Source organism: Rhinolophus ferrumequinum, chromosome 2 (assembly GCF_004115265.2).
Source record: "Rhinolophus ferrumequinum isolate MPI-CBG mRhiFer1 chromosome 2, mRhiFer1_v1.p, whole genome shotgun sequence".
In the NCBI taxonomy this organism is placed as follows: domain Eukaryota; kingdom Metazoa; phylum Chordata; class Mammalia; order Chiroptera; family Rhinolophidae; genus Rhinolophus; species Rhinolophus ferrumequinum.
The window spans coordinates 46,669,573-46,689,716 of NC_046285.1; the positions used below are offsets into that span (position 1 = coordinate 46,669,573).

General features: G+C 35.2%; 1 protein-coding gene across 5 annotated transcripts in view; it reads right to left on the bottom strand.

Moving 5' to 3' along the window:
- Positions 1–20,144, bottom strand: part of GOLGB1 (golgin B1) — a 77,222-nt gene that overhangs the window by 24,234 nt on the left and 32,844 nt on the right. For all 5 annotated transcript variants that reach the window (XM_033088855.1, XM_033088846.1, XM_033088828.1 and 2 more), the window contains 3 exons: positions 11,712–11,826; positions 8,792–8,865; positions 731–5,916 (listed from right to left, as the gene is read on the bottom strand). In XM_033088855.1, the coding sequence (XP_032944746.1) occupies positions 731–5,916; positions 8,792–8,865; positions 11,712–11,826 (5,375 nt within the window). The remainder of the gene's footprint in view (positions 1–730; positions 5,917–8,791; positions 8,866–11,711; positions 11,827–20,144) is intronic.

Sequence of the window (20,144 nt, forward strand, 5' to 3'; positions counted from 1 at the left end):
GAATGCTCTGTATTAAAGGTATATTGTACCTATGATTCATTGAAATGAATCATTTAAATTATTTATTTAAATTATAAACTTCAAAGTATATTGCTTATTTTAATGACATGGTTTTGGATACTCTAGAAAGTATTACTTTCTCCTATTTTGCTTTAGTTTGCTACAGGCAAGCTGGAGCAAAGTAAATGTCTGGCCCCTTAAAGGAACAATCTTGGTGTGAGAGACAATAAGAAAACCCGCCTCAGAGCAGAAAGATACTAGTGTGGGGGACCTTGAATAGTTACACAAAATTGGGGTTTGAGGAAAATAACAGACATATGCAGTATGAATTGATGTGGAACATGAGGAAGAGAAAAGAGGATATCATTTAGGAGGCTAAGGCAATGATTTGGGGGTACTGTGATACAAATTCAGACAAGAGTGGTGGAAATGGAAATAAAAAGAAAGGGAAAAATCTGAATCTCTCAGCAGAAAGATGGGAAGAGAGGCACATGAATTTTTCATGTTAATACAGTTGTAGCTGAAAGTCATTTGCAGAGAGAGAGAAAAAGACAGAGAGAGAGAGAGAGAAAGAGAGAGAGAGAGATGGAGGTGAGAGAGAATATATCTTCTAGGGGAATTTAAGCCAAAATCAATCCCATAATATTAAAAGGAACAGAGACAGTTTAAATAGAGACTTTCTTTTCCTTCAATTACCTTTGGAAGAGCAAAACAATTATTATGCATTTACCTGGAAATCTTGATCTTCATTTCCTCCATATGGATGGACATCTGCCTAAGCTGATCCTTTAGAACACTGCAGTTCTCCTCTTTGAGTCTAGTTTCTTCTTCTTTGGTTTGAATGGCATCACTGAACTTCCTCTCCCATTTCTTGGCTTCATCCATCACTCTGTCCCGATCATCCTGGAGGGAAGACATGCTCTTAGTGAAAGCTGCAAGCTGGGCCACAGTACTGTCCAAGTTTTCCTGAAGTTGCTTAACTTCCTTATCTTTCTTGTTCAAAGTAATCTGAATCTCTCCAAATGTCTCTTCCAAGTGGCCTTTTTCTCTACGCAAAGCATCCAGCTTCTCCTGCATATTCTTCTTCTCTTTCAGGTGTTTCTCTTCTACTTGCTCCAGTCTTCGCTCAAGATCTTCATCCTTTTGTTTCATTTGGCTTTTAACTGATTCTTTATTTGACTGAAGTTCCTTTTTCAACTTGAGATTGTCTGCGAGGACCCTTGCTGCTTCACTTTGGGTGTCATCCAGCAGTACTTTGAAGCTAGCTAATTCTGTTTCTGCCTTCTTGCGGTGTTCATTGGCTTGAGCCAGATTTTCTTTGGTTATTTCCAAATCTTTTTGGGACTCACTTTGAACAAATTCTAGGGCCTTAACAGTTCTCTCCAGTGCACTAATTTTCTCTTGGTACCTGATGCAGTCTTTCTGCAGCTGCTTTACTTCTTGTTGTTTTTCTTTTAACAGCTCCTGAAGTTCTTTCGCATGGCTCTTATTACTAGCTCCCTTCTGGGCACCTTGTATTTTCTCCAAATATTCCTTTCGTATTTCTGATTCCACCTGAGTTTTCTCCTTGACCAACTGCTGCTTTTCTTCTTCCAATTCACTCACACACTTTTTAAGGTTCTGCATTTCAGATTCCAGTAGCTCATTTTTCATTTGGGCATCTGTCACATCCTGATAATAATTCCCGATGCTTCCATTAAGTTCTGCTAATTGATTCATAAGCCTCTCTTCCAAATCATCTTTCTCTTCCTCTGCTGTCTCCTTGAGCTTGGTTACTTTGGCAAGTTCTTCTTGGATTTGCTGATTTAACAGGTTTATTTTGGTTACTTCTTCCTGAAGCATTTTTAGTTCACCATCCTTTGCTGATATTTGACTCAGTAAAGCATTTCTCTCGTCTTCTGAAATCTGGTTCAATTCCTTTTCTTTCTGTTTCTCCTCCTCTAACTCAGCAATTCTTTCTTTGAGCTGATCCATCTGCTGTAGATAGTTATTAATTTCATCATGTGAGCTGACATTTTCACTGATATCAGGCTTGGCACTGGTCTCTGGCAGAATGGATTCTGAACATTCATGCTTTGTGCTCATACTCGAAGAATCCTGCTCCTTAGCCTCACCTGGGACAGATTGTGCTGCCTCTTCAGTGATATGCCTCTGATTATCATGTTTCTCAGTGGCCTCTAGGCTAGCTTGTTTAGATACACCACCTTCTATCTCATGTTTTAAACTTTGAACTTCTTCACTTAGAGAGTCTTTTTCAGTCATTAAGGACTCAAACGCCTTAGAAAGGGTTTTATACTCTGTTTTGACCCTTTCCAGTTCCTCCTTCATGTTGGAATTGGAAGAAAGAAGTTCTTCCATACAATCTTTAGATGTACCTTCTGCAGGGTGTATCTCTGCTCTAAGCCGGTCATTCTCTTCTTCCAACTCTAGGATTTTCTGCTGTTTAGATTTAGCAAACTTTCTCATCTTTTCTTTCATTTCCTCCATTTCTTGTTGAGCTTCCTCCAACTGCTTTTCCACTTCTTTCTTGTTTGCTTCTGTGCTTCTTAGCTTGCCATACAGTTCTTGCTTCTCTTGCCTCACAGTTTCCACCACATGCTGAATCCTTTCTGCCTCATTACTAACATTCTCATAGGACTGCAGAAGGGTTTCGTACTCTTTTTGTAACTCTTTGTGCTTCTCCTGCCACTCAGTGCTTTCTGCAATCTTAGAACATTTCAAAGATTCAATTTCCTTCACTAACTTTTCTTTGTCTTCAGTAAGACCCTCCAGAGCAAATTTTAGACTTTCACAAGAGCCAGTGAGACTTTGATTTTCCAATAAAGATCTGTCCATTTCCGTAATGAGTTTGTCTCTTTCTTCCTGGAGAAGAGATAACTTTCCTAAGAATGTATCTTTTTCTTTATTTTGAGCAGAAACTTGGCTTTCCACATCTGCCAGAGACTTAGTGAGATGTTCAATGGTATCTCTGGCCAAAGACAACTCCTCTTGGAGACCTTTGTTTTCTTTTAGTGCTTCTTTTCGGGAAATGAGGGCAGCTTGCAGTTTCCTCTGTATTTGTTGCTTTGCTTTACTTTCTTCTCCTATCTCTTCCGGTTTTTGCTTCACCTCACAAAGTTCTGCCTGTAACTGCTTTACCTTCTCATCCTGTTCTTTGGCTTGCATTTCCAGCTGTGTATGCAGGGCCTTAATTAAATCCTCTTGTTCTATTATCTCTGTTTGTACTTTAGTAAGGGCTTCTTCTTTCTTGCTCAGCTGTCCAGAAAGGTATCTAACTTCTTCTTCCTTTTGGCTTATGAGTTTTTGCAGTTCGTCTAGTTCAGGCTGGAAGTTTCTTAAACGTTCTAATCCAGCGATTTCTAATTGACTGCTTTCCAATTTCTGCCTCAGGCTTTCTGCGCGGGCTTCGGCTTCATGGGACGCTGTCTTCAGACTTTGGATTTCAAAACCCTGTTTATTTATCTGCTCTTGTAATTGAAATACCTCTTCCGATTTTTTAGTGAGCTCACTTCTTGTACAACTGACCCTCAATTCTAACTCCTCTTTCTCAGCCTCTATTTCTTGGAGCTGAGCCTTAATCTGGGCAATAGAAGTATTGCCCTGCAGAGCACGTGCCTCTTCAGAATGAGAAGGCCAGTCCGGGCACAAGCTAGACTCCAAAACAGGTTGGGCAGGTTGCTGCTCCATGGCTTTCAATAAAGGGTCTTCTAAATCTTGAGTGGGAGAGCCTCGTTCTTGCTGGTCAGTGTCTGGAAGCTTTCTGTCTCCAGGCTCCCTTATTTGAATCTGGAGTTGCCTTAGCTCGTCTCCAATGTTTTCATTTTCCTTGCTTTGCTCATCAAACTGGTCTTGCAAGCGATTATAGTCATCTTTCTGTTGCTTTAGCTCCTCCCTAAGATGTCTTTCTTTTTCCTGTGCCTTTTTTAGAATCGCCTTGCGAGAGGTTACCACTTCCTGTAGCTTCTTTTGAAGTTGCTCCTTTTCTTTTTCAAGGTCCAATATCTTTTCTTCCAGCTCTGCTTTCCAGTGTTCTACAGCACCTCCATCAGGTGGACTGCTCACCACTGTTTCCTTTCCAGGTGCTGCTGAGTCTCCACCACCTGCATCCCTGTTACCTGTGGTTAACTGTTGGATAATTGCTTGGTTTTCAATGATTTCTGCTTGGAGCAAACCTATCTCGTTTGCCTTCTCTTGCAAGTTCTGATTCATCTCTTTGAGCACAGCCTGTAACTCTTCTTCAGCTGCTGCCTTTTCTTCCAAATCCTTCCTTAAATGCTCTAGTTCCACTTCTTTCTCAGATATTGTCTGTTTTAAAGAAATTTCTATTTCTTGGCACTTAGAAGTCATACATTTTTCTGAGTCTTCTTTACTTTCTTTATCTTCCTCCATTTCTCTCCTCTCATTCTCATTGAATGGGATCTCTTTTCCGGATCCATCTTTCACTTTGGCCAATTCCTCTTCTAATCTACTAACTCTCTGTAGAAGTTCCTTTCTGTTAATAAGAGCTGCCTGGAGCTTTCTCTTTCTCTGCTCACTTTCTTTCTTTACAATGTCTAATTCATGCTGAAGTTCTTTATTTATTAGCCCTGCTGGGCTCAATTCATCGTAAGTCTGTTTAAGGCCAGAAACAACTTCTTTACCTTCTTCCACTTGCTCTTTTTTTGCCTCTGCAGCTCTGGATAATAAATTCAGCTGTTCTTTAAGAGTCTTAATTTCAACCCCAAGAGAAAACTTCTCTTCATTAAGCTGCACCATTTTCTCAGTCATACTCAAGCTGATTTCTGTCACTTGCTGATCCTTGTCCTCGATGGTTTGTTGAAGGGTTTCCACATCTCTCTTTTTCTCTAGTAAGAGTTGATCCATTTTTGCTATTTCCAGTTCCTTCTGTGAAAGAGTCTGTTTAAGTTCTTCCATCCGATTTGAGATATCCCTCACACGTTCTGCTCCCTCAAGCACTTCACTTTCCTTCTTCTGCAGCTGGCTTTGCAGGTTTTTCATCAGTGTACTGTGTTCAGAAAACTGAAGCTGCACATCATCCAATTCATTCTGTAAAACTTCAATTTTCACATCTTTCGATTTGGCTTCTATGCTGAGACTGTGGATCTGTTCAGTAAGCAAGTCGTGTTGAGTAGTCTGACTTTCATAGTCAAGTCTTCTTTGCCTTTCTGCTTCTGCAAGGTTCACTTCCAGTTGCTGTACCTGAGCCCTTAGTTCCGTTACTACACTAAGTTCCTTCACCTGAGAGAGAAGCTGGTCTCTTTCTTCAGACAAAGCAGTGAATGCACTGTTGGTGTCCTCAGCATTTTTCTTAAAATCTTCAATCAACTGGTTTAGGCTGCTTATTTCCTTAGCTTTCTCATCTAAATTATTCTCATAGGTTTCTTCTGCTTTATGAAAGCTAATCTCAAGCTCCGAAATTTGACTTTTTAGCCTTTCCAATTCTTCCTGGTGACACTGACAAACAGCTGACACAGCAGAAGGGGATTTATCGGCATCATTCTGCATTGATGATTTCAATTCCATTCCAGTGTCATTTAAAGATATTTCCTCAGATGTTCTACTTTGATGTTCAGTGCTCATCTGCTCTTCTTTTTCAGTTGTTGGAAGACTGCTCTCTTCATTTGACATTGGGGGGAAATGCTGCCCTGTATCTTCATGCAGTTTTTTCATCCTGACTGGAGGTATTCCTTCACTCTCTATCTGTTTCATTTCTTTCTCGTCAAGGATATCAGGGTCCCCCTCAGCCTTTTTGCCCTGCAGCTGCAACTTAAGAAATGCAATCTCCTCTTGAGCTTCTTTCATTTCCAACAATAAAACTGACAATTCTTTATGTTTCTGAAAAAATGTGTTCCCTTGTCCACTTTCCTCAGCAGAAGAGCTGCTCTTGTTGAGCCTGGTAGTATCAACCATGCTGATCTGTTTTTAAAATAAGACAGACAGAAAGAAAAAGCCTCAATCAAATATATTATAAGAAATAGCCAAACTAAAAAATGGTATTTTGTGCATTTTCCAAAATCTAAAACTTTTTAATCCAAACCTGCTTCCTATCATAAAACTACTAAATACTTTTAAAATCAGTTTTTATTTTCCAAATTGGACCTCTGAGAGCACCGTCAGTCCTGCACTGAGGTCAAGCCATATTCATAAGACCTAAGGAAACCTGGAACTGTTTTCTAGATATTCCTTACTTGGGAAACTTTACTTCTTCAGATTAAAATACCTACTTGTTTCTCCCAAGAACTGCTTAAAAATGAAAAGGGAAGCAGGAAATGAGTTAAATTTTTGTTTCATACCATACCAAGGAGGAAGTTATGGGATTCATTCTTTTAAACTAGCCATTGAAATGAGAAATATTAGATAAGATAGCCATTAACAAACAAGTAGATTATCAAACAAATACAGTAAGTCCTCACAACGTAATGGATAGGTTCTTGGAACTGGGGTGAGAAGACATATAAATAGAAATCATATGCTAATTGATATAAATAAGAGTTACATTCCTATGGCATCTCATCAACATTATAATGAAATGACTGAGTGAAACCACATTGGAAGACCTGCTGTAGACTGAGATAAACTAACCAGGATCAAATAATCAAAAAGGAGTTCTGCTGGGGCTTCGGGATGAAACTATGGACTTGTTTGACAAAATACTAACCAAGTTACTATTACAAAGATTACTGTATTAAACTGCTCAATCCATATAAATTATTTCCATAATTGTTTTCTAGGGAAATAAAATCAGTTAATCTCATAGTAAATAGTATTTTATTAAATGAGTTTGGGGACAGTATATACAATAAAATCACCACCTCTGCTAATAGCATCTTCTTGTCTTTTTCCCAGAAAAAAATTCTATTTGACAGAAGAAAATAACCCCGTAAGATTATCAAATAATGTAGTGGCCAAGAGTACAAGCTCTGCAGCCTGACTGCCTGAGTTTGTAGCTCTGCTATTTACTAGCTGAAGCTGGCACAAAGTAAATATTCAACGTATATCAGCTATTATCATTCCCAGGCACTACTAAGTAAGAAGAAAAAAAAAAGAATCAGTTTAGAATTATTTATTATTTTAAGAAATGTTATTTCATCTGTTTTTATAAGCATTATTTTATTTTTTGTGACACTACTCATTTAAAACTCTTTACTCTCTGTGTTATTCATACTCATATATTTCAAGAGACCAAAACTGGAAACAGTTTTTAGCACAAGGAAAAAGTTCCTGTATAATTTGTTCCTGTCACATTCCTATTTATCTAGCCCAATACACATGAAAGACCTGATATAGTCGAGGCCTCACTTCTGCCTGAGGACTTCAATGGAACTAACTCCTTTTTTGTTCTCTCTTACCCTAAGTATTCTTATTTCCTCTTTTCTAACTATCAGTCATGACACTTCCCTCACTCCCTTCCTTTAGCCATGCCCTCTGCTGCTCCCCATGATATCTACAGAGTTTAATTACCTTTCTGGTTCGAGTAAAAAAAGGAAAAAAGTCAATGTCATCCCACAAGGAGAGGGCAGAGAACCAGAGAACTTAGTTCTTTCTAGAAGTACTCAGCTCATTATTTTTTTCTCTTCATACTAGTCTGCCTCTTTCAGCTGAGTTTATACTTTCTATGAACCTTTCTTACTTTCTTATCCTAAAGGAGTATCTTATTGACCCTTCCTTTTGGAAAGGTTTTTCCCTTTCTTTTCTATTGTTCCCTGTTACTTGTTCTCCCTTCTAGTTGTTTTTTATTCTTTTTCTTAACAGATTTCCGTATTTCTTATCTGTTCTTTTCTGAGCTAAGTTATCTTGTTCTCACTAGTCACTACTGCTAAGCATCTTAAAACATTAAGCATTCCCTTGGCCAAACAAGATTCATTTTTACTCTGTCAGTGTCCTTATAATGCTACAATTTTCAAAAGTTAGTTGCTTTTGACAATTTTGTGAACTGAGCATGTGGCCCCATCAAAGGCCCCATCAATGGTGGCTAATTTTATTGTCAACTTGGCTAGGCCATACTACCCAGACACTGGGTCAAACATTTCTCTAGATGCTTCTGTGAAAGTATTTTTGAGATGAGATTAACATTTAAATCATGAACTTTGAGTAAAGGAGATTGTCTTCCATAATGTGGGTGCCCTCATCCCATCAGTTGAAGGCCTTAACCAAATGACCGACTGACCTCCAAAATGAGGGAATTCTGCCAACAGATTGCCTTCGGACTTGATCTGCAATTCTTTCCTGGGTCTCCAGCCTGCTGGCCTACCCTGTATATTTTGGATTTGCCTGCTTCCACAATTGTGTGAGCCAATTCCTTAAAATCTTACTTTGTATGTGCATTTCCTATTAGTTCTGTTTCTCTGGAGAGCTCTAATACAATAAGTAAGCAGATACACTTGTTAGGAACTTACATTATTTCTCAAGGTCATTTGTGATACTATCACTGACTTCTTGACGAAAGAACATAGCTAATTAAACACAAGAAAACTAACCATAATTTTATATCAACAGAATATTAAGGAACTACATATTTTTTATAGTAACTTTCAGGTTATAAAAAGCACCATTGTCCAAAAATACCCTTTTTAATATGATCCTAAGTGAAACTCTGCCAACTGACAGAGGGGAACTAGAGATTTTATTTTTAAAAAATCCAAATATGAGAATAAATGGATCTTAAATAGATCTCACCTTCTAGGTAATGTAATTCTGTATCAACATTAGAAAGTTGCAGAAACGTTTAGTTTGAGGCTAACTCCTCTTGATCTAGTTCATATTCTGGTTATTTTAAGAACGCATCACTTACCTCACTGATTTCTCTATCTGCCTCTCCAGTTCTATTCTGAGCCTCCAGGAGAGTAATCTTAGAAGATAGTTTTTCTGAAAGTCACAAAATAAAGATCTTTAGAAGATATATGTAGAGAGTTAGAAAAAACAGAGGCATGAGGCTAGTTGAGATGCATAAAATAATCATGAGGAAAGAATTAATACAAAAGAGTTTGAGGGAGATAAAAGGATTTTTTTTCATTAAAAGGAAATGTTGACAGGATATAAAACAGAATGATACTATTAAGTGATGATAATTAACCCGAGTTAATTATTAAATAAATAGTGGAGGACTTTAAAGGAGAAGGATACCAGAGCACATGACAAGAAGCAGCTATTTTTGTTACATAATTTGGAACTTCTAAGACAATAAATTTGCCCAAATTTATCCATAATCCTACTGTGTTCAAAATATACATCTTGTATTAATATAGCTCTTATAATGTCCTCAATGTTCTTTCACATATGTGCATAAAGACATCAAATTTTAGCACTAGCAAGAAATGATCAAATTTTCTCAATGACCATATGAGGAAACAAAAAATGACATGACCTACAGCTCGTTCATAAGAAAGTTGGGATCAGAATCCAGTCTTCTGAGTTCTAGCCCACATTTTATTACAATGCGTATATCTAAAAAGGGTAGTAGTATCTTGGAGGATAAAAATATTAGGAATTAATATTTCCCCAGGAAGCTTATATTCTTTCTGAGAAACTAAGTCAAGCAGTAAAGAAAAAATAAAGCATATTGTTTATACTACATCAGTTTCTTAACATGACCTACAGTGTTTCCCTGAAAATAAGACCTAGCTGGATAGTCAGGTCTTATTTTACTATAATATAAGACCGGGTATAACATAACGTAACATAACATAACATAACATAACATAATAAACACCAGGTCCTATATTAATTTTTGCTCCAAAAGACGCATTAGAGCTTATTGTCTGGCTAGGTCTTATTTTCGGGGAAACATGGTACATGGGCCCTCATGATTTGACCCTACTTATTTTCCAACCTCCTCTTCTTGCGCTTCCCTTTTTTGTTCACTCTACTCTCAAAACACTGGCCTTCTTTCTGTCTGCAAACATATCAAAGGTTTTCATTCCTCAGGGTATTTGTACTGCTTTTCCTCTGCTCTTTGCTCAGCCTCCCTTCATGGCTGTCCCTGTTTCATCATTCTGGTTTCAAGTTCTCAGAAAGGCTTACGCTGACCACTCTAATGCTCCTTTCCTCTTCTTCAAGGCACACCTGCAGTAATAACCTGTTTAATTTTTATCCTAATACTTATCACTGTCTGAAATTTTCTTATTTATATACATGTTTATGGCCTGTCTTCCCCTCTGAAATGTTCCGAGCAGTATCCTTAGCAACTAGATTAGTGCCTGGCACATAGGAAAGGCATCATAAAAATTTGCTGAATGAATGAACATTCATGAAACAAATGAATTCAGAACCGTATATAATGTGTTCAGATACTTCACAAGATTATTTGGGGAATGGGTACAATGGTAGAAATGAAAATACAAAGGGTGAAGTTGAATAGAGCATGACACATAAAACAAAGGTAACCTATAAGACCAGACACTAAAACTAATACAAAATACCTTAAGGCCAGTTATCTCTGCAGGAAAGAGCAAGGAGAACGGAACTCACGTTTTTAATACCTCTAAACCTTAATGAGCTATGTGACAGTGACAGGCACTGTTTGCAAAACTGCAAAATAAGCATCATGGATAAAAGGTCTCAAAGACGTGCTTTGAGTGAGTTGAACAGTGAGCTGAACTTGTGGTGTTCTTAACGTATTAGTAATGGTGGGAAGCATCTAATGAAGGTATAAGCCCTAGTTTAGAGCTAAGTGGAACTATAAAATGGTTAAGGTGGAAATATTGGCTTTAGGGTGTAAAAAAAGTACAAACTTTACTTGGCACTCATTTTCATTCTTAGAAGGTAAAGCGTATTAGTCAGTTAATTCAGGATAAAACAGATCAGTAAAGCATTATTAACTACATACCACTAAAACCTTGTCAAGGTCCTTGTCAAGCAGGTGATAAATCGAAGGAGGTATGTCTTCATTTTTACTAACTGTTCACACACAGTCCGACAAAATAAAATGCTAAGTTTAATTCAACACAACCAATGTTTATTCGACAGCTACTGTTTGCCAGGTACCATACTAGTTCTAGGTAAAAGGTGAAGCAAAGATGAAAAAAAAAGGCCCCTGCCCTTGAAGAGCTTATACTTTATCTTTGAAGAGCATATTATATAAAATAAAACCATATAAACAGATTATTTGAATATAATGTCAAAGGAATGCAAGGATGTTACAGAAGCACAAAAATGCATTTAACTCAACTATGGGGAATCAGAGTCGATTTTCTGAAAAATATATGCCCTAGTTGAGGCCTGAGAAACGAGTTAAGAATTAGCCATGCTAAAGGAAAGGGATAAGGTTCTAAGCAGTGTACAGCATGAGCAAAACCCAAAACAGTTTCTACCTTTGAATCTTTATACACTATCTCTATTACTTCATTTCAAAATGTATTACCAGGAATGTCCTTTCTTTTTGCCTATTTAAAAATTCATCACCTTATTAAGTTCCGATTCAAGACATGCTTCCTAAAAGATTCCCTGACTCCTCCAAAATGATTATAATACAGACATCCTGCAGCATTGATGGCCCAGACTGCAAAATGTCATACTTATGTAAACATTGGTACTGTGCTTGAATTATTTAATGTGTATTAATCCTACCTTCGATAACTAGCAGCTCAGCTATCTGAGTAAGATCTTTATAGTGAAACAATCAGAGAATCTACATGTTATACACATATAGTGATAAAGGTAGAGGCACTTGTAGGTTAAGAAGACAGAGAATTATGGTTTTCATTTATACATACCATTCTCAGCTTTCAGTTCTTCCAGTTCTACAGAAGAACTAAGGAGTAAGGCTCCCTTTTCATTCTCTAGCTCTACCACTTTCTTCTGCAAAAAGGCAATATCCTCAGTGACTGCCTAAATTGTAGAAAGACAACAAATTAATGATTCTCCAGTGAAAAACTCTCATACTAATGCCCAGATAGCCTCCAGCATTTTTGTCTTCTAAAAGTTCTCCAGCCATGAAAATACTTTAAAAATAGCATCTACTTATCTGCCTAGATAATCTTTGAAGAAATGTTTTTTTCTAGAAAGAGAAAATATTTCACACAAACTTTCAGTTCATTAGGTTTTGAATTTAAAACTAAAGCCTGGATTACAAAGACAGAAATCCCAACTCTATTGTATAAGAAAGAACATTTTCAGATCCACAAATAAATAACATTATAAAATTAGATTACTGTCACCTGATAACAAGGTCACTCTCTTGAAGGAGACTGAACATAAAGAGAGGCTTTCAAAGGAGAACAGAGGCAAAAGTAATATGTACTCCTTAAGAAAGGAAGAAGAGCCATAATTGTTTTGTTTTTTCCAGGTACAGTAAAAATTCTCGCGCTTCCTTTATGCATACATATTGTTTGGTTTTCCTAATGATGGGCAAATAATCAAATTATGCCACATCTTTAGTTTTATGTATTTTTATATATTTTTCTTCTCCAAGGAGATTATTCTATATAATTTTTCATAGGATTATAAAATTTTTGAGCCTTGAGGATCTTTTACAGCTCACTCAGCCCCAAACCTTCTTTTGATGTTTAAAGAAATGGCAAGGCATGAGTTTAAGGATTTTATGGCTTTTATACTGAGGTAAGTTCTTAGTTTGCATTATACAGGGCAAGAAAAACACAGAAAAGCCATAGGGCTTTCTGGCTTGAAGAATAGGAAGACAGACTCTGGGACAAACATAGATACCAGAATGTGAGGGGGGAATCAAACAGGGAGACAAAATTTCAGTAAGGGGGAGCCCTGAATTCTACATATAATATTATGAACAATGAACTATGCATGTGCAGGGCTGACTTGAAGCAGTCCAACTAAGGCAAAAATAATTCAACTGAGTTTTGAGTGGCTGCCTACCATAGGCCAGAGTATGTGGTTTGAGTCCAAATTACTGGCTAACAAAAAGTAATCAAAACTCTTTAGAGTTTAGAAATAACAGAGGAGAGTCTTGAGAACAAAACATTCACAATATTCAGGATTCAACGCAAAATCACTAATCCCACAAAGAAATAGGGAAACATGACCCACTGTCAAACAAACACAAACATAATCAACAGAGACCAACCACAAAATGATGCAGATTTTTGATTAGCAAACAATGATTTTAAAGACACTATTATAATTATGCTCAGGACATAAAGGAAAATATGCTTATAATGAATGAAAACATGCAAAGTCTTAGTAGAGACTTCCATAGATGACAAAGGACAAAACGGGTAGAAAAATTATTTCAAAAAATAATGGCCAAAATTTTCCTAAGAAACTTAACAAAAGCTAGGTGAGAAAATGACAAAGAAACCACAACTAAGTAGTTCACAAACAAGGATAAAGAGGAAATTCTTAGGTTAAAATTGTGGTCTGGGGCTTCTAACTTTTGTTAATATAACATATACAGCACCTACAGCATAAATAATAGTGCAAGGGTTTATACATTTTAAATGGAGTGGTACAGTATTAACTCTAAGAAGGCTCAACGGTAAGGACGTATACTGTAAAAAAGATACATCGTGCTAGCACCAGTCAAAACAAAAATAGAGTAGCTATATTGGTATCAGACAAAAGTACTTCTCAGACCAAAGAATGTCATCATGAATAAAGAAAGTCATTTCATAATGATAAGTAGGTCACTTAATCAAGAAGACGTAAAAATCCTAAATGTTAAAACCCCTAATAATATAGCTTGAAAATATATCATGCAAAAACTGATAGAACTATAAGGAGAAAAAGATAAACCTACAATGAAAATGTGAGATTTCAATACTCATCTTAATAATTGAGACAACAAGTAGACAGAAAAGCAGCAAGTGTATAGTATACCTGAATAACCTTATCAACCAACCTGACATGATTGACACTTACAGAACATTCCAGCCAACAACAGCAGACTACAAATTATTTTCAAGTACATATGGAATATTTACCAAAATAGATAATATTCTTGGCCATAAGAAAAATCTCAATCAATTATAAAAGATTCAAGTCATATAAAATAGGTGCTCTGGACCACAATCAGAAACACCTCTAGACGTATCATCAACCCCAAATATTTGGAAATTTAATAACCCAGGGGGCAAAGAAGAAATCAAAAGGGAAATTTGTATTTTGAACTGAGTGAAAATGAAGACACAACAGAATTTGTGAGATGCTACTAAAGGAGATTTTACGGGGAAATTTACACATGTAGTACAAAATGCACATATCATAAATAAGAAAGGTCTCAAACTAATGGCCTCAGATTCCACCTTAAGAAGCTCAGAAGAAATCAAATCTAAAGTAAAGAGAAGGAAGGAAATAACAAAGATCAAAGTATAAATCAATAAAATAGGAAACAGAAAACAGCAGAGAATCAGTGAAGCCAATGCTAGTTTTCTGAGATCAGCAGTCGGTAAACCTCTGGGCAATCTAACCTGTATAAGAGAGAAAACACAAATTACCAATATCAAGAATGGGAGACGTGACATCACTACATATTCTACTGATATTAGAAGGATCATAGGGTACTATCATGAGTAACTTTATGCCTATAAATTTGAGACTTTAGATAAAATGGACAAATTCCCTAAAAGATAAAATACCAAAGTTCACTCAAGAACAAACAGATAACATGAATCGCCATCTAGCTACTAAACATATGGAAATTGTACAGAAAAATGCTCCTACAAAAAACACTCCAGGGCTAGACGGCTTCACTGGTAAATTTTCACAAAACGTTTAAGGAAGAAATAATACCAAGGATACACAAAATCTTTTTAAAAAACTAAAGGGAAAGGAATACTTCCCAATTAATTCTAAAAGGTTAGCATTACTCATATAGCAAAAACAGAAAAAGATACTACAGAAAACTACAGGCATGAACATAAATGCAAAACTTTAAAACAAAATTTCACCAAATTGAATCCAACAAAATAGAAGGATAATGTATTATTAACCAGGTGAGGTTTACTCCTGTAACTCTCATGCACTGCTGGTGGGAATGTAAACTAATACAACCACTTTGGAAAACAGTCTGGTGGTGTATTAAAACCTCCCAAATACTTCCCATATGATCCAGGCATTCTACTTCTAGGTATTACTGAGAATAAAGATAGCATAGGTCCAAACCAAGATTTGTAAAAGAATATTCATAGAAGCTTTATTTGTAATAGCCCCAAACTGTCAACAACCCAAATTTGTCCAACAAGTAAATGGATAAACAAATTGTAGTATGTACAGTAGCCTCAACAATACACAGGAATGAATTATTGCTACGTACAACAAGAGGATGAGTCTCAAAGTAAGGATGCTGAGCGAAAAAAGCCAGGGGGGGAAAAGAGTACATACAATTTATATAAAATCCTAAAAATTACATACTAATCTAAAATGACAAAAAGAAGATCCATTATGGCCTGGGTGGGGGAGCTGTGAGGGAGAAATTAAAAGGGGGAATGAGAAAACTACTGAGGATGATGAATATGATGGTTTCATGCATATGTCAAAATTTATCAAACTGCATACTTTAAAAGAGTGCAGATTATTGTATGTCAATTATACCTCTAATTGAGCTGTTTAAAAGGAAAGTAAGTCACTCGATAAATGAAAATAAAATTCAAAAACTACAAAATTATCAAGTAGAAGGAAAGAAGAAAGGAAGATAAAACAGAAAGAAAGCAAAAATGGTAGACCTAAACCCAATCTCATCACTAATTAAACGGATTAACTCCAATTACAAAGCAGAGATTATGAGAAGAAATAAAAAACAATAACCTAACTATATGCTGCCTTTCAAACATTCATTTTAAATAAAGATATGTTAAAAGTAAAGGATAGAAAGGAATATACCAAGCAAACAGTAAACATAAGACTAGAGTTCTTTTATTAATATCAGATACAACAGAACTTCAAGTTAAAGAAATATTACTACAGATAGACTAACATTTCATAAATGCAAAAAGGAACGTCTCATCAGAAGACATAATGTGTTTGTACTTAATAACAGATTCATATTACAAAGAAGCAAAAAGTGACAGTTAAAAGGAAAAACAATTACACAATTAGTTGAAGATTTTAATCGCCTCTAGTAACTCTTTCAACAACTACACAAAAATCAGTTAAAACAAAGACAATCTGAATAACACTATGATCTCAGTGATATTTGTAGAACATTACAACCAGTAACTATGGCATATGCATTCCCTCTAAGTGCAAAAGCTATGTTCACCAAGATAGACCATATGCTGTGTCTTCAAGGGATTGACAGCATATAAAGCATGGTATCTGATCATAATGCAATTAAATTAAAAATTAATAATAGTAAGAAATCCATAGATAAAACCAAATATTTAAACAACACATATTTAAACAACCAAATATTTAAACAACACAGAAATATATAAAACAACACACTTCTAAATAATACATGACCATGAAAATAATCACAAGGAAAATTAGAAAGCTCTTCAAACAATAAACGATAAAAAGTACAACATATCACAAACTGTGTGCTTAGAGGGAATTGTATAACCTCAAATGTATATGTGAGAAAAGAAGATCTGAAGCCTTTGATACAAAGTTTCACCTTAAGATAGAAAAAGCTAAAAAATGTGCAGCCATTATGGAAAACAGTATGGAGATGCCTTAAAAAATTAAGAACAGAATTATCACAGGACCCAGCAATCCCTCTTCTAGGTATCTGACCAAAAAATCTGAAAACATTTATCCGTCAAGATATATGTACCACTATGTTCACTGCAGCATTTCATGGCGCCAAGACATGAAACAACAAAGTGGCCTTCTATACATAATTGAATAAAAAAGATGTGATACATATATACAATGGAATATTACTTGGCCACAAGAAAAGATGAAATGCTGCCATTTGCGACAACATGGATGTCTATGAGATTATCATGCTAAGCGAAATACGTCAGACAGAAGAAGTTGACAACCATATGACTTCACTCCTATGTGGGAGATAAAATGGAATGCAACAAACAAATAAGACAAACAAAAACTCACAGACACAGACAACAGTTTAGTGGTTACCAGAGGGTAAGGGAGGTAGAAGAAGGTAAAGGGGGTCAAATAGATGGTGATGGAAGGAGAACTGACTCTGGGTGGTGAACATACAATGTAATATACAGATGATGTATTATAGAATTGTACACTTGAAACCTATATAATTTTACTAACCAATGTCACCACAATAAATTTAATAAAACTTTTTTTAAAAGAAAACAAAAATACGTAAGTAAATAAAGAAGCTAGAAAAAGAAGAGCAAAGTTAAGACCAAATAATAGAAATTACAAGAGCAGAAATGAATGAAAGTGAAAATAGACCAGCAATAGAGAAAATCAATGAGGCCCAAAGTTGGCTTTTTTAAAAGATTGGAAAAAAAAGTTGAATAATTTCTAGTTAAGACTGATTAAGAAAATGAACCACAAATTGGGGAGATGTTGGTCAAAGGGTACACACTTAATGTTAGAAGATGACATGTTCTGGAGATCTAATACCCAACATTGTGATAATAGTTAACAATACTGTATTAGGAAATTCATAGTTGCTAAGAGACTAGATTTTAAATGTTCTCAGCACAATAGAGAATTCAGTCACATGATGGAGGTATTAGCTAACATAATCATACTGTAATATATAAGTGTATAAAATCAACATTATTGTACACCTTAAGGTTACACAATATTATGTCAATTATTTTTAAAAAATAGGGATTGGAGAGGGGGTGGGTACCACTACCAAGTTTATAAGCATTAAAAGGATAAAAAGGGAGTAATTATAACCAAAATTATGACAAAAATTTGACATCTTCAATGAAATGGACAAAACCTCAAAAGAAAAAATCCAAACTGACGTAAGATAAAAATGAAATCTTATTAGCTTTATATCTGAAAAAGAAATTCAATTCATTATCAACTCCAGACCCAAGTCGTTTCACAGAATTCTTTCAAACACTTAAGAAACAAATAATAATCTTATACAAACTCAGAAAATAGAAATAAACACTTCCCAACTTATTTTATGACCCTAATATCAAAATAACTTTTTATAACCCTAACACCAAAATCTGACAAAGATAATACAAAATAGGAAATTATAAGACCAATATCCTTCATGAATATAGATACAAAAATCCTTCACAAAATAGTAGGAAATCAAATTCAGTAATATATAAAAAGGATAATACTTTATGACCAACTGGGGTTTATCCTAACAATGCTAAGCTGGTTTAAATATTCAAAAATTAATGTACTAGACCATATGAACAGAATAAAGAAGAAAACCCATATGGTAATTTCAATAAATGTAGAAGACGTATTTGACAAAATTCAATACTAAGCCTTAGCAAACTAGAAATAGAAGAGGGGAATGTCCTCAATCTAATAAACGACATTGATGGAAAACAAAACTAGTGGCACAGCTTATGGTAAATATGGAACCCTTTCCCCTAAGATCAAGGGGAATAATACAAAATAGGAAAAGAAGGCCCAGTCTCACCACTTCTATTAAATAGTACAATGAAGGTCCTAGCCATTGTATAAAAAGGAAATAAAGGCATAAAGATTAGAAAGGTGTAAATAAAACCTTTATTTGCAGATGAATGATTATTTATGTAGAAGAGCCTAAGGAATCTACGAAAAGAGGCTAGAACTAATGAATATTTACCAAATTCACATAATATAAGGTTCACAAGCAAAATTCAATTGTACATTTACACATTAGTAGCAAATAGTTGGAAGTGAAATTAGAATAATTCCATCTACAATAGCATCAAAAATATAAACTATTTGGGAATAAATTTTAAAATGTGCATAACTCCTCCAATGAAAATTATAAAACATTGCTGAAAGAAATTAAAGAAGATCTAAGTATGTGGAGAGATAGACTATACTCATAGATTGAAAAGTTCAGTAGTGTTAAGATAGCCATTCTCCTTAAATCAGTCCACAGATTCAACACAATGCCAATTCAAAATCCTATCCAGCTTTTTTTTTTTAAATAGAATTTGAGAAAGCTGATTGTATAATTTCTACGGAAAGGCAAAGGACCTAGAATAATTAAAGTAATCTGGAAAAGGAGAACAAAGTCAGAGAGCTTATACTACCTGATTTCAAGACTAACTACAACTATAGTAATGAAGACAGTGTGATACTGGCATAAGGATTGTCAAATAGATCAAATAGATCAACAGAATAGAATGCTCAGAAATGGACCCATGAATCATCTCTCAACAAAGGTACGAAAGCAATCCAATGAGGAACACAAAGTCTTAACAAGAAATAGTGCTAAGACAACTGGCTAGCCATATGTGAAAAACAAATAAATAATTTTCATTGTTGATCCTTATCTTACACCACATATAAAAAATTTATTGAGGTTCACAGATTTAACTTTGAAAACTAAAACCAGAAAGCTGTGGAAGAAAATATAAGAGAATATCTTCAAATTGGTGCTAAGCAAAGGTTTCAAAGATAGAACATTATAACCATAAAAAATGATAAACAATAGACTTTAACAAAATTTAAAATATCTGTTAATTAAAAGACATCGTGAAAAAAATTAATAGGAGGCAAGCCACAGCATGAGGGAGAAAAATATTCATCAAACATATCTGATCATAAATTGGCATTTAGGATATGTAAAGAATTCCTACAACCTGATAATAAAAAGGCAAAGAACTCAATCTTAAAAAGGGGAAAGGATTTGAACACACTTCACTAAAAGAAGATATACCAGTGGCCAAGAATCTCACCACAAAATGTTCAACACCATTTGTAGTCAGGTTTCAAAATGCAAATTGAAACCACAAGTAGATACCACTAACACACCCATTAGAATAGCTAAAATTTAAAAAACTCACAATACCAAATCTTGGAGAAGATGTGGAGCAACTAGAACTCTCATATATTTTAGATGGGAATATAAAATAATACAACCACTTTGGGAAAAGATCGGGCAGTTACTTATAAAGCTAAATAGGTATATACTTAACTCAATGGCCCAGAAATTCCTCAACTAGTATTTACTTAAGATAAATGAAAACATATGTCCTTATAAATACTTGTATAAGAATGTTCATAACACCTTAATTCATAATAGCAAGAACATGAAAAAGCTCAGATATCTATCAAAAGGAAATTACAGCATAATCACGCAAAAAGAAAATGCAACATATTCATAAAAT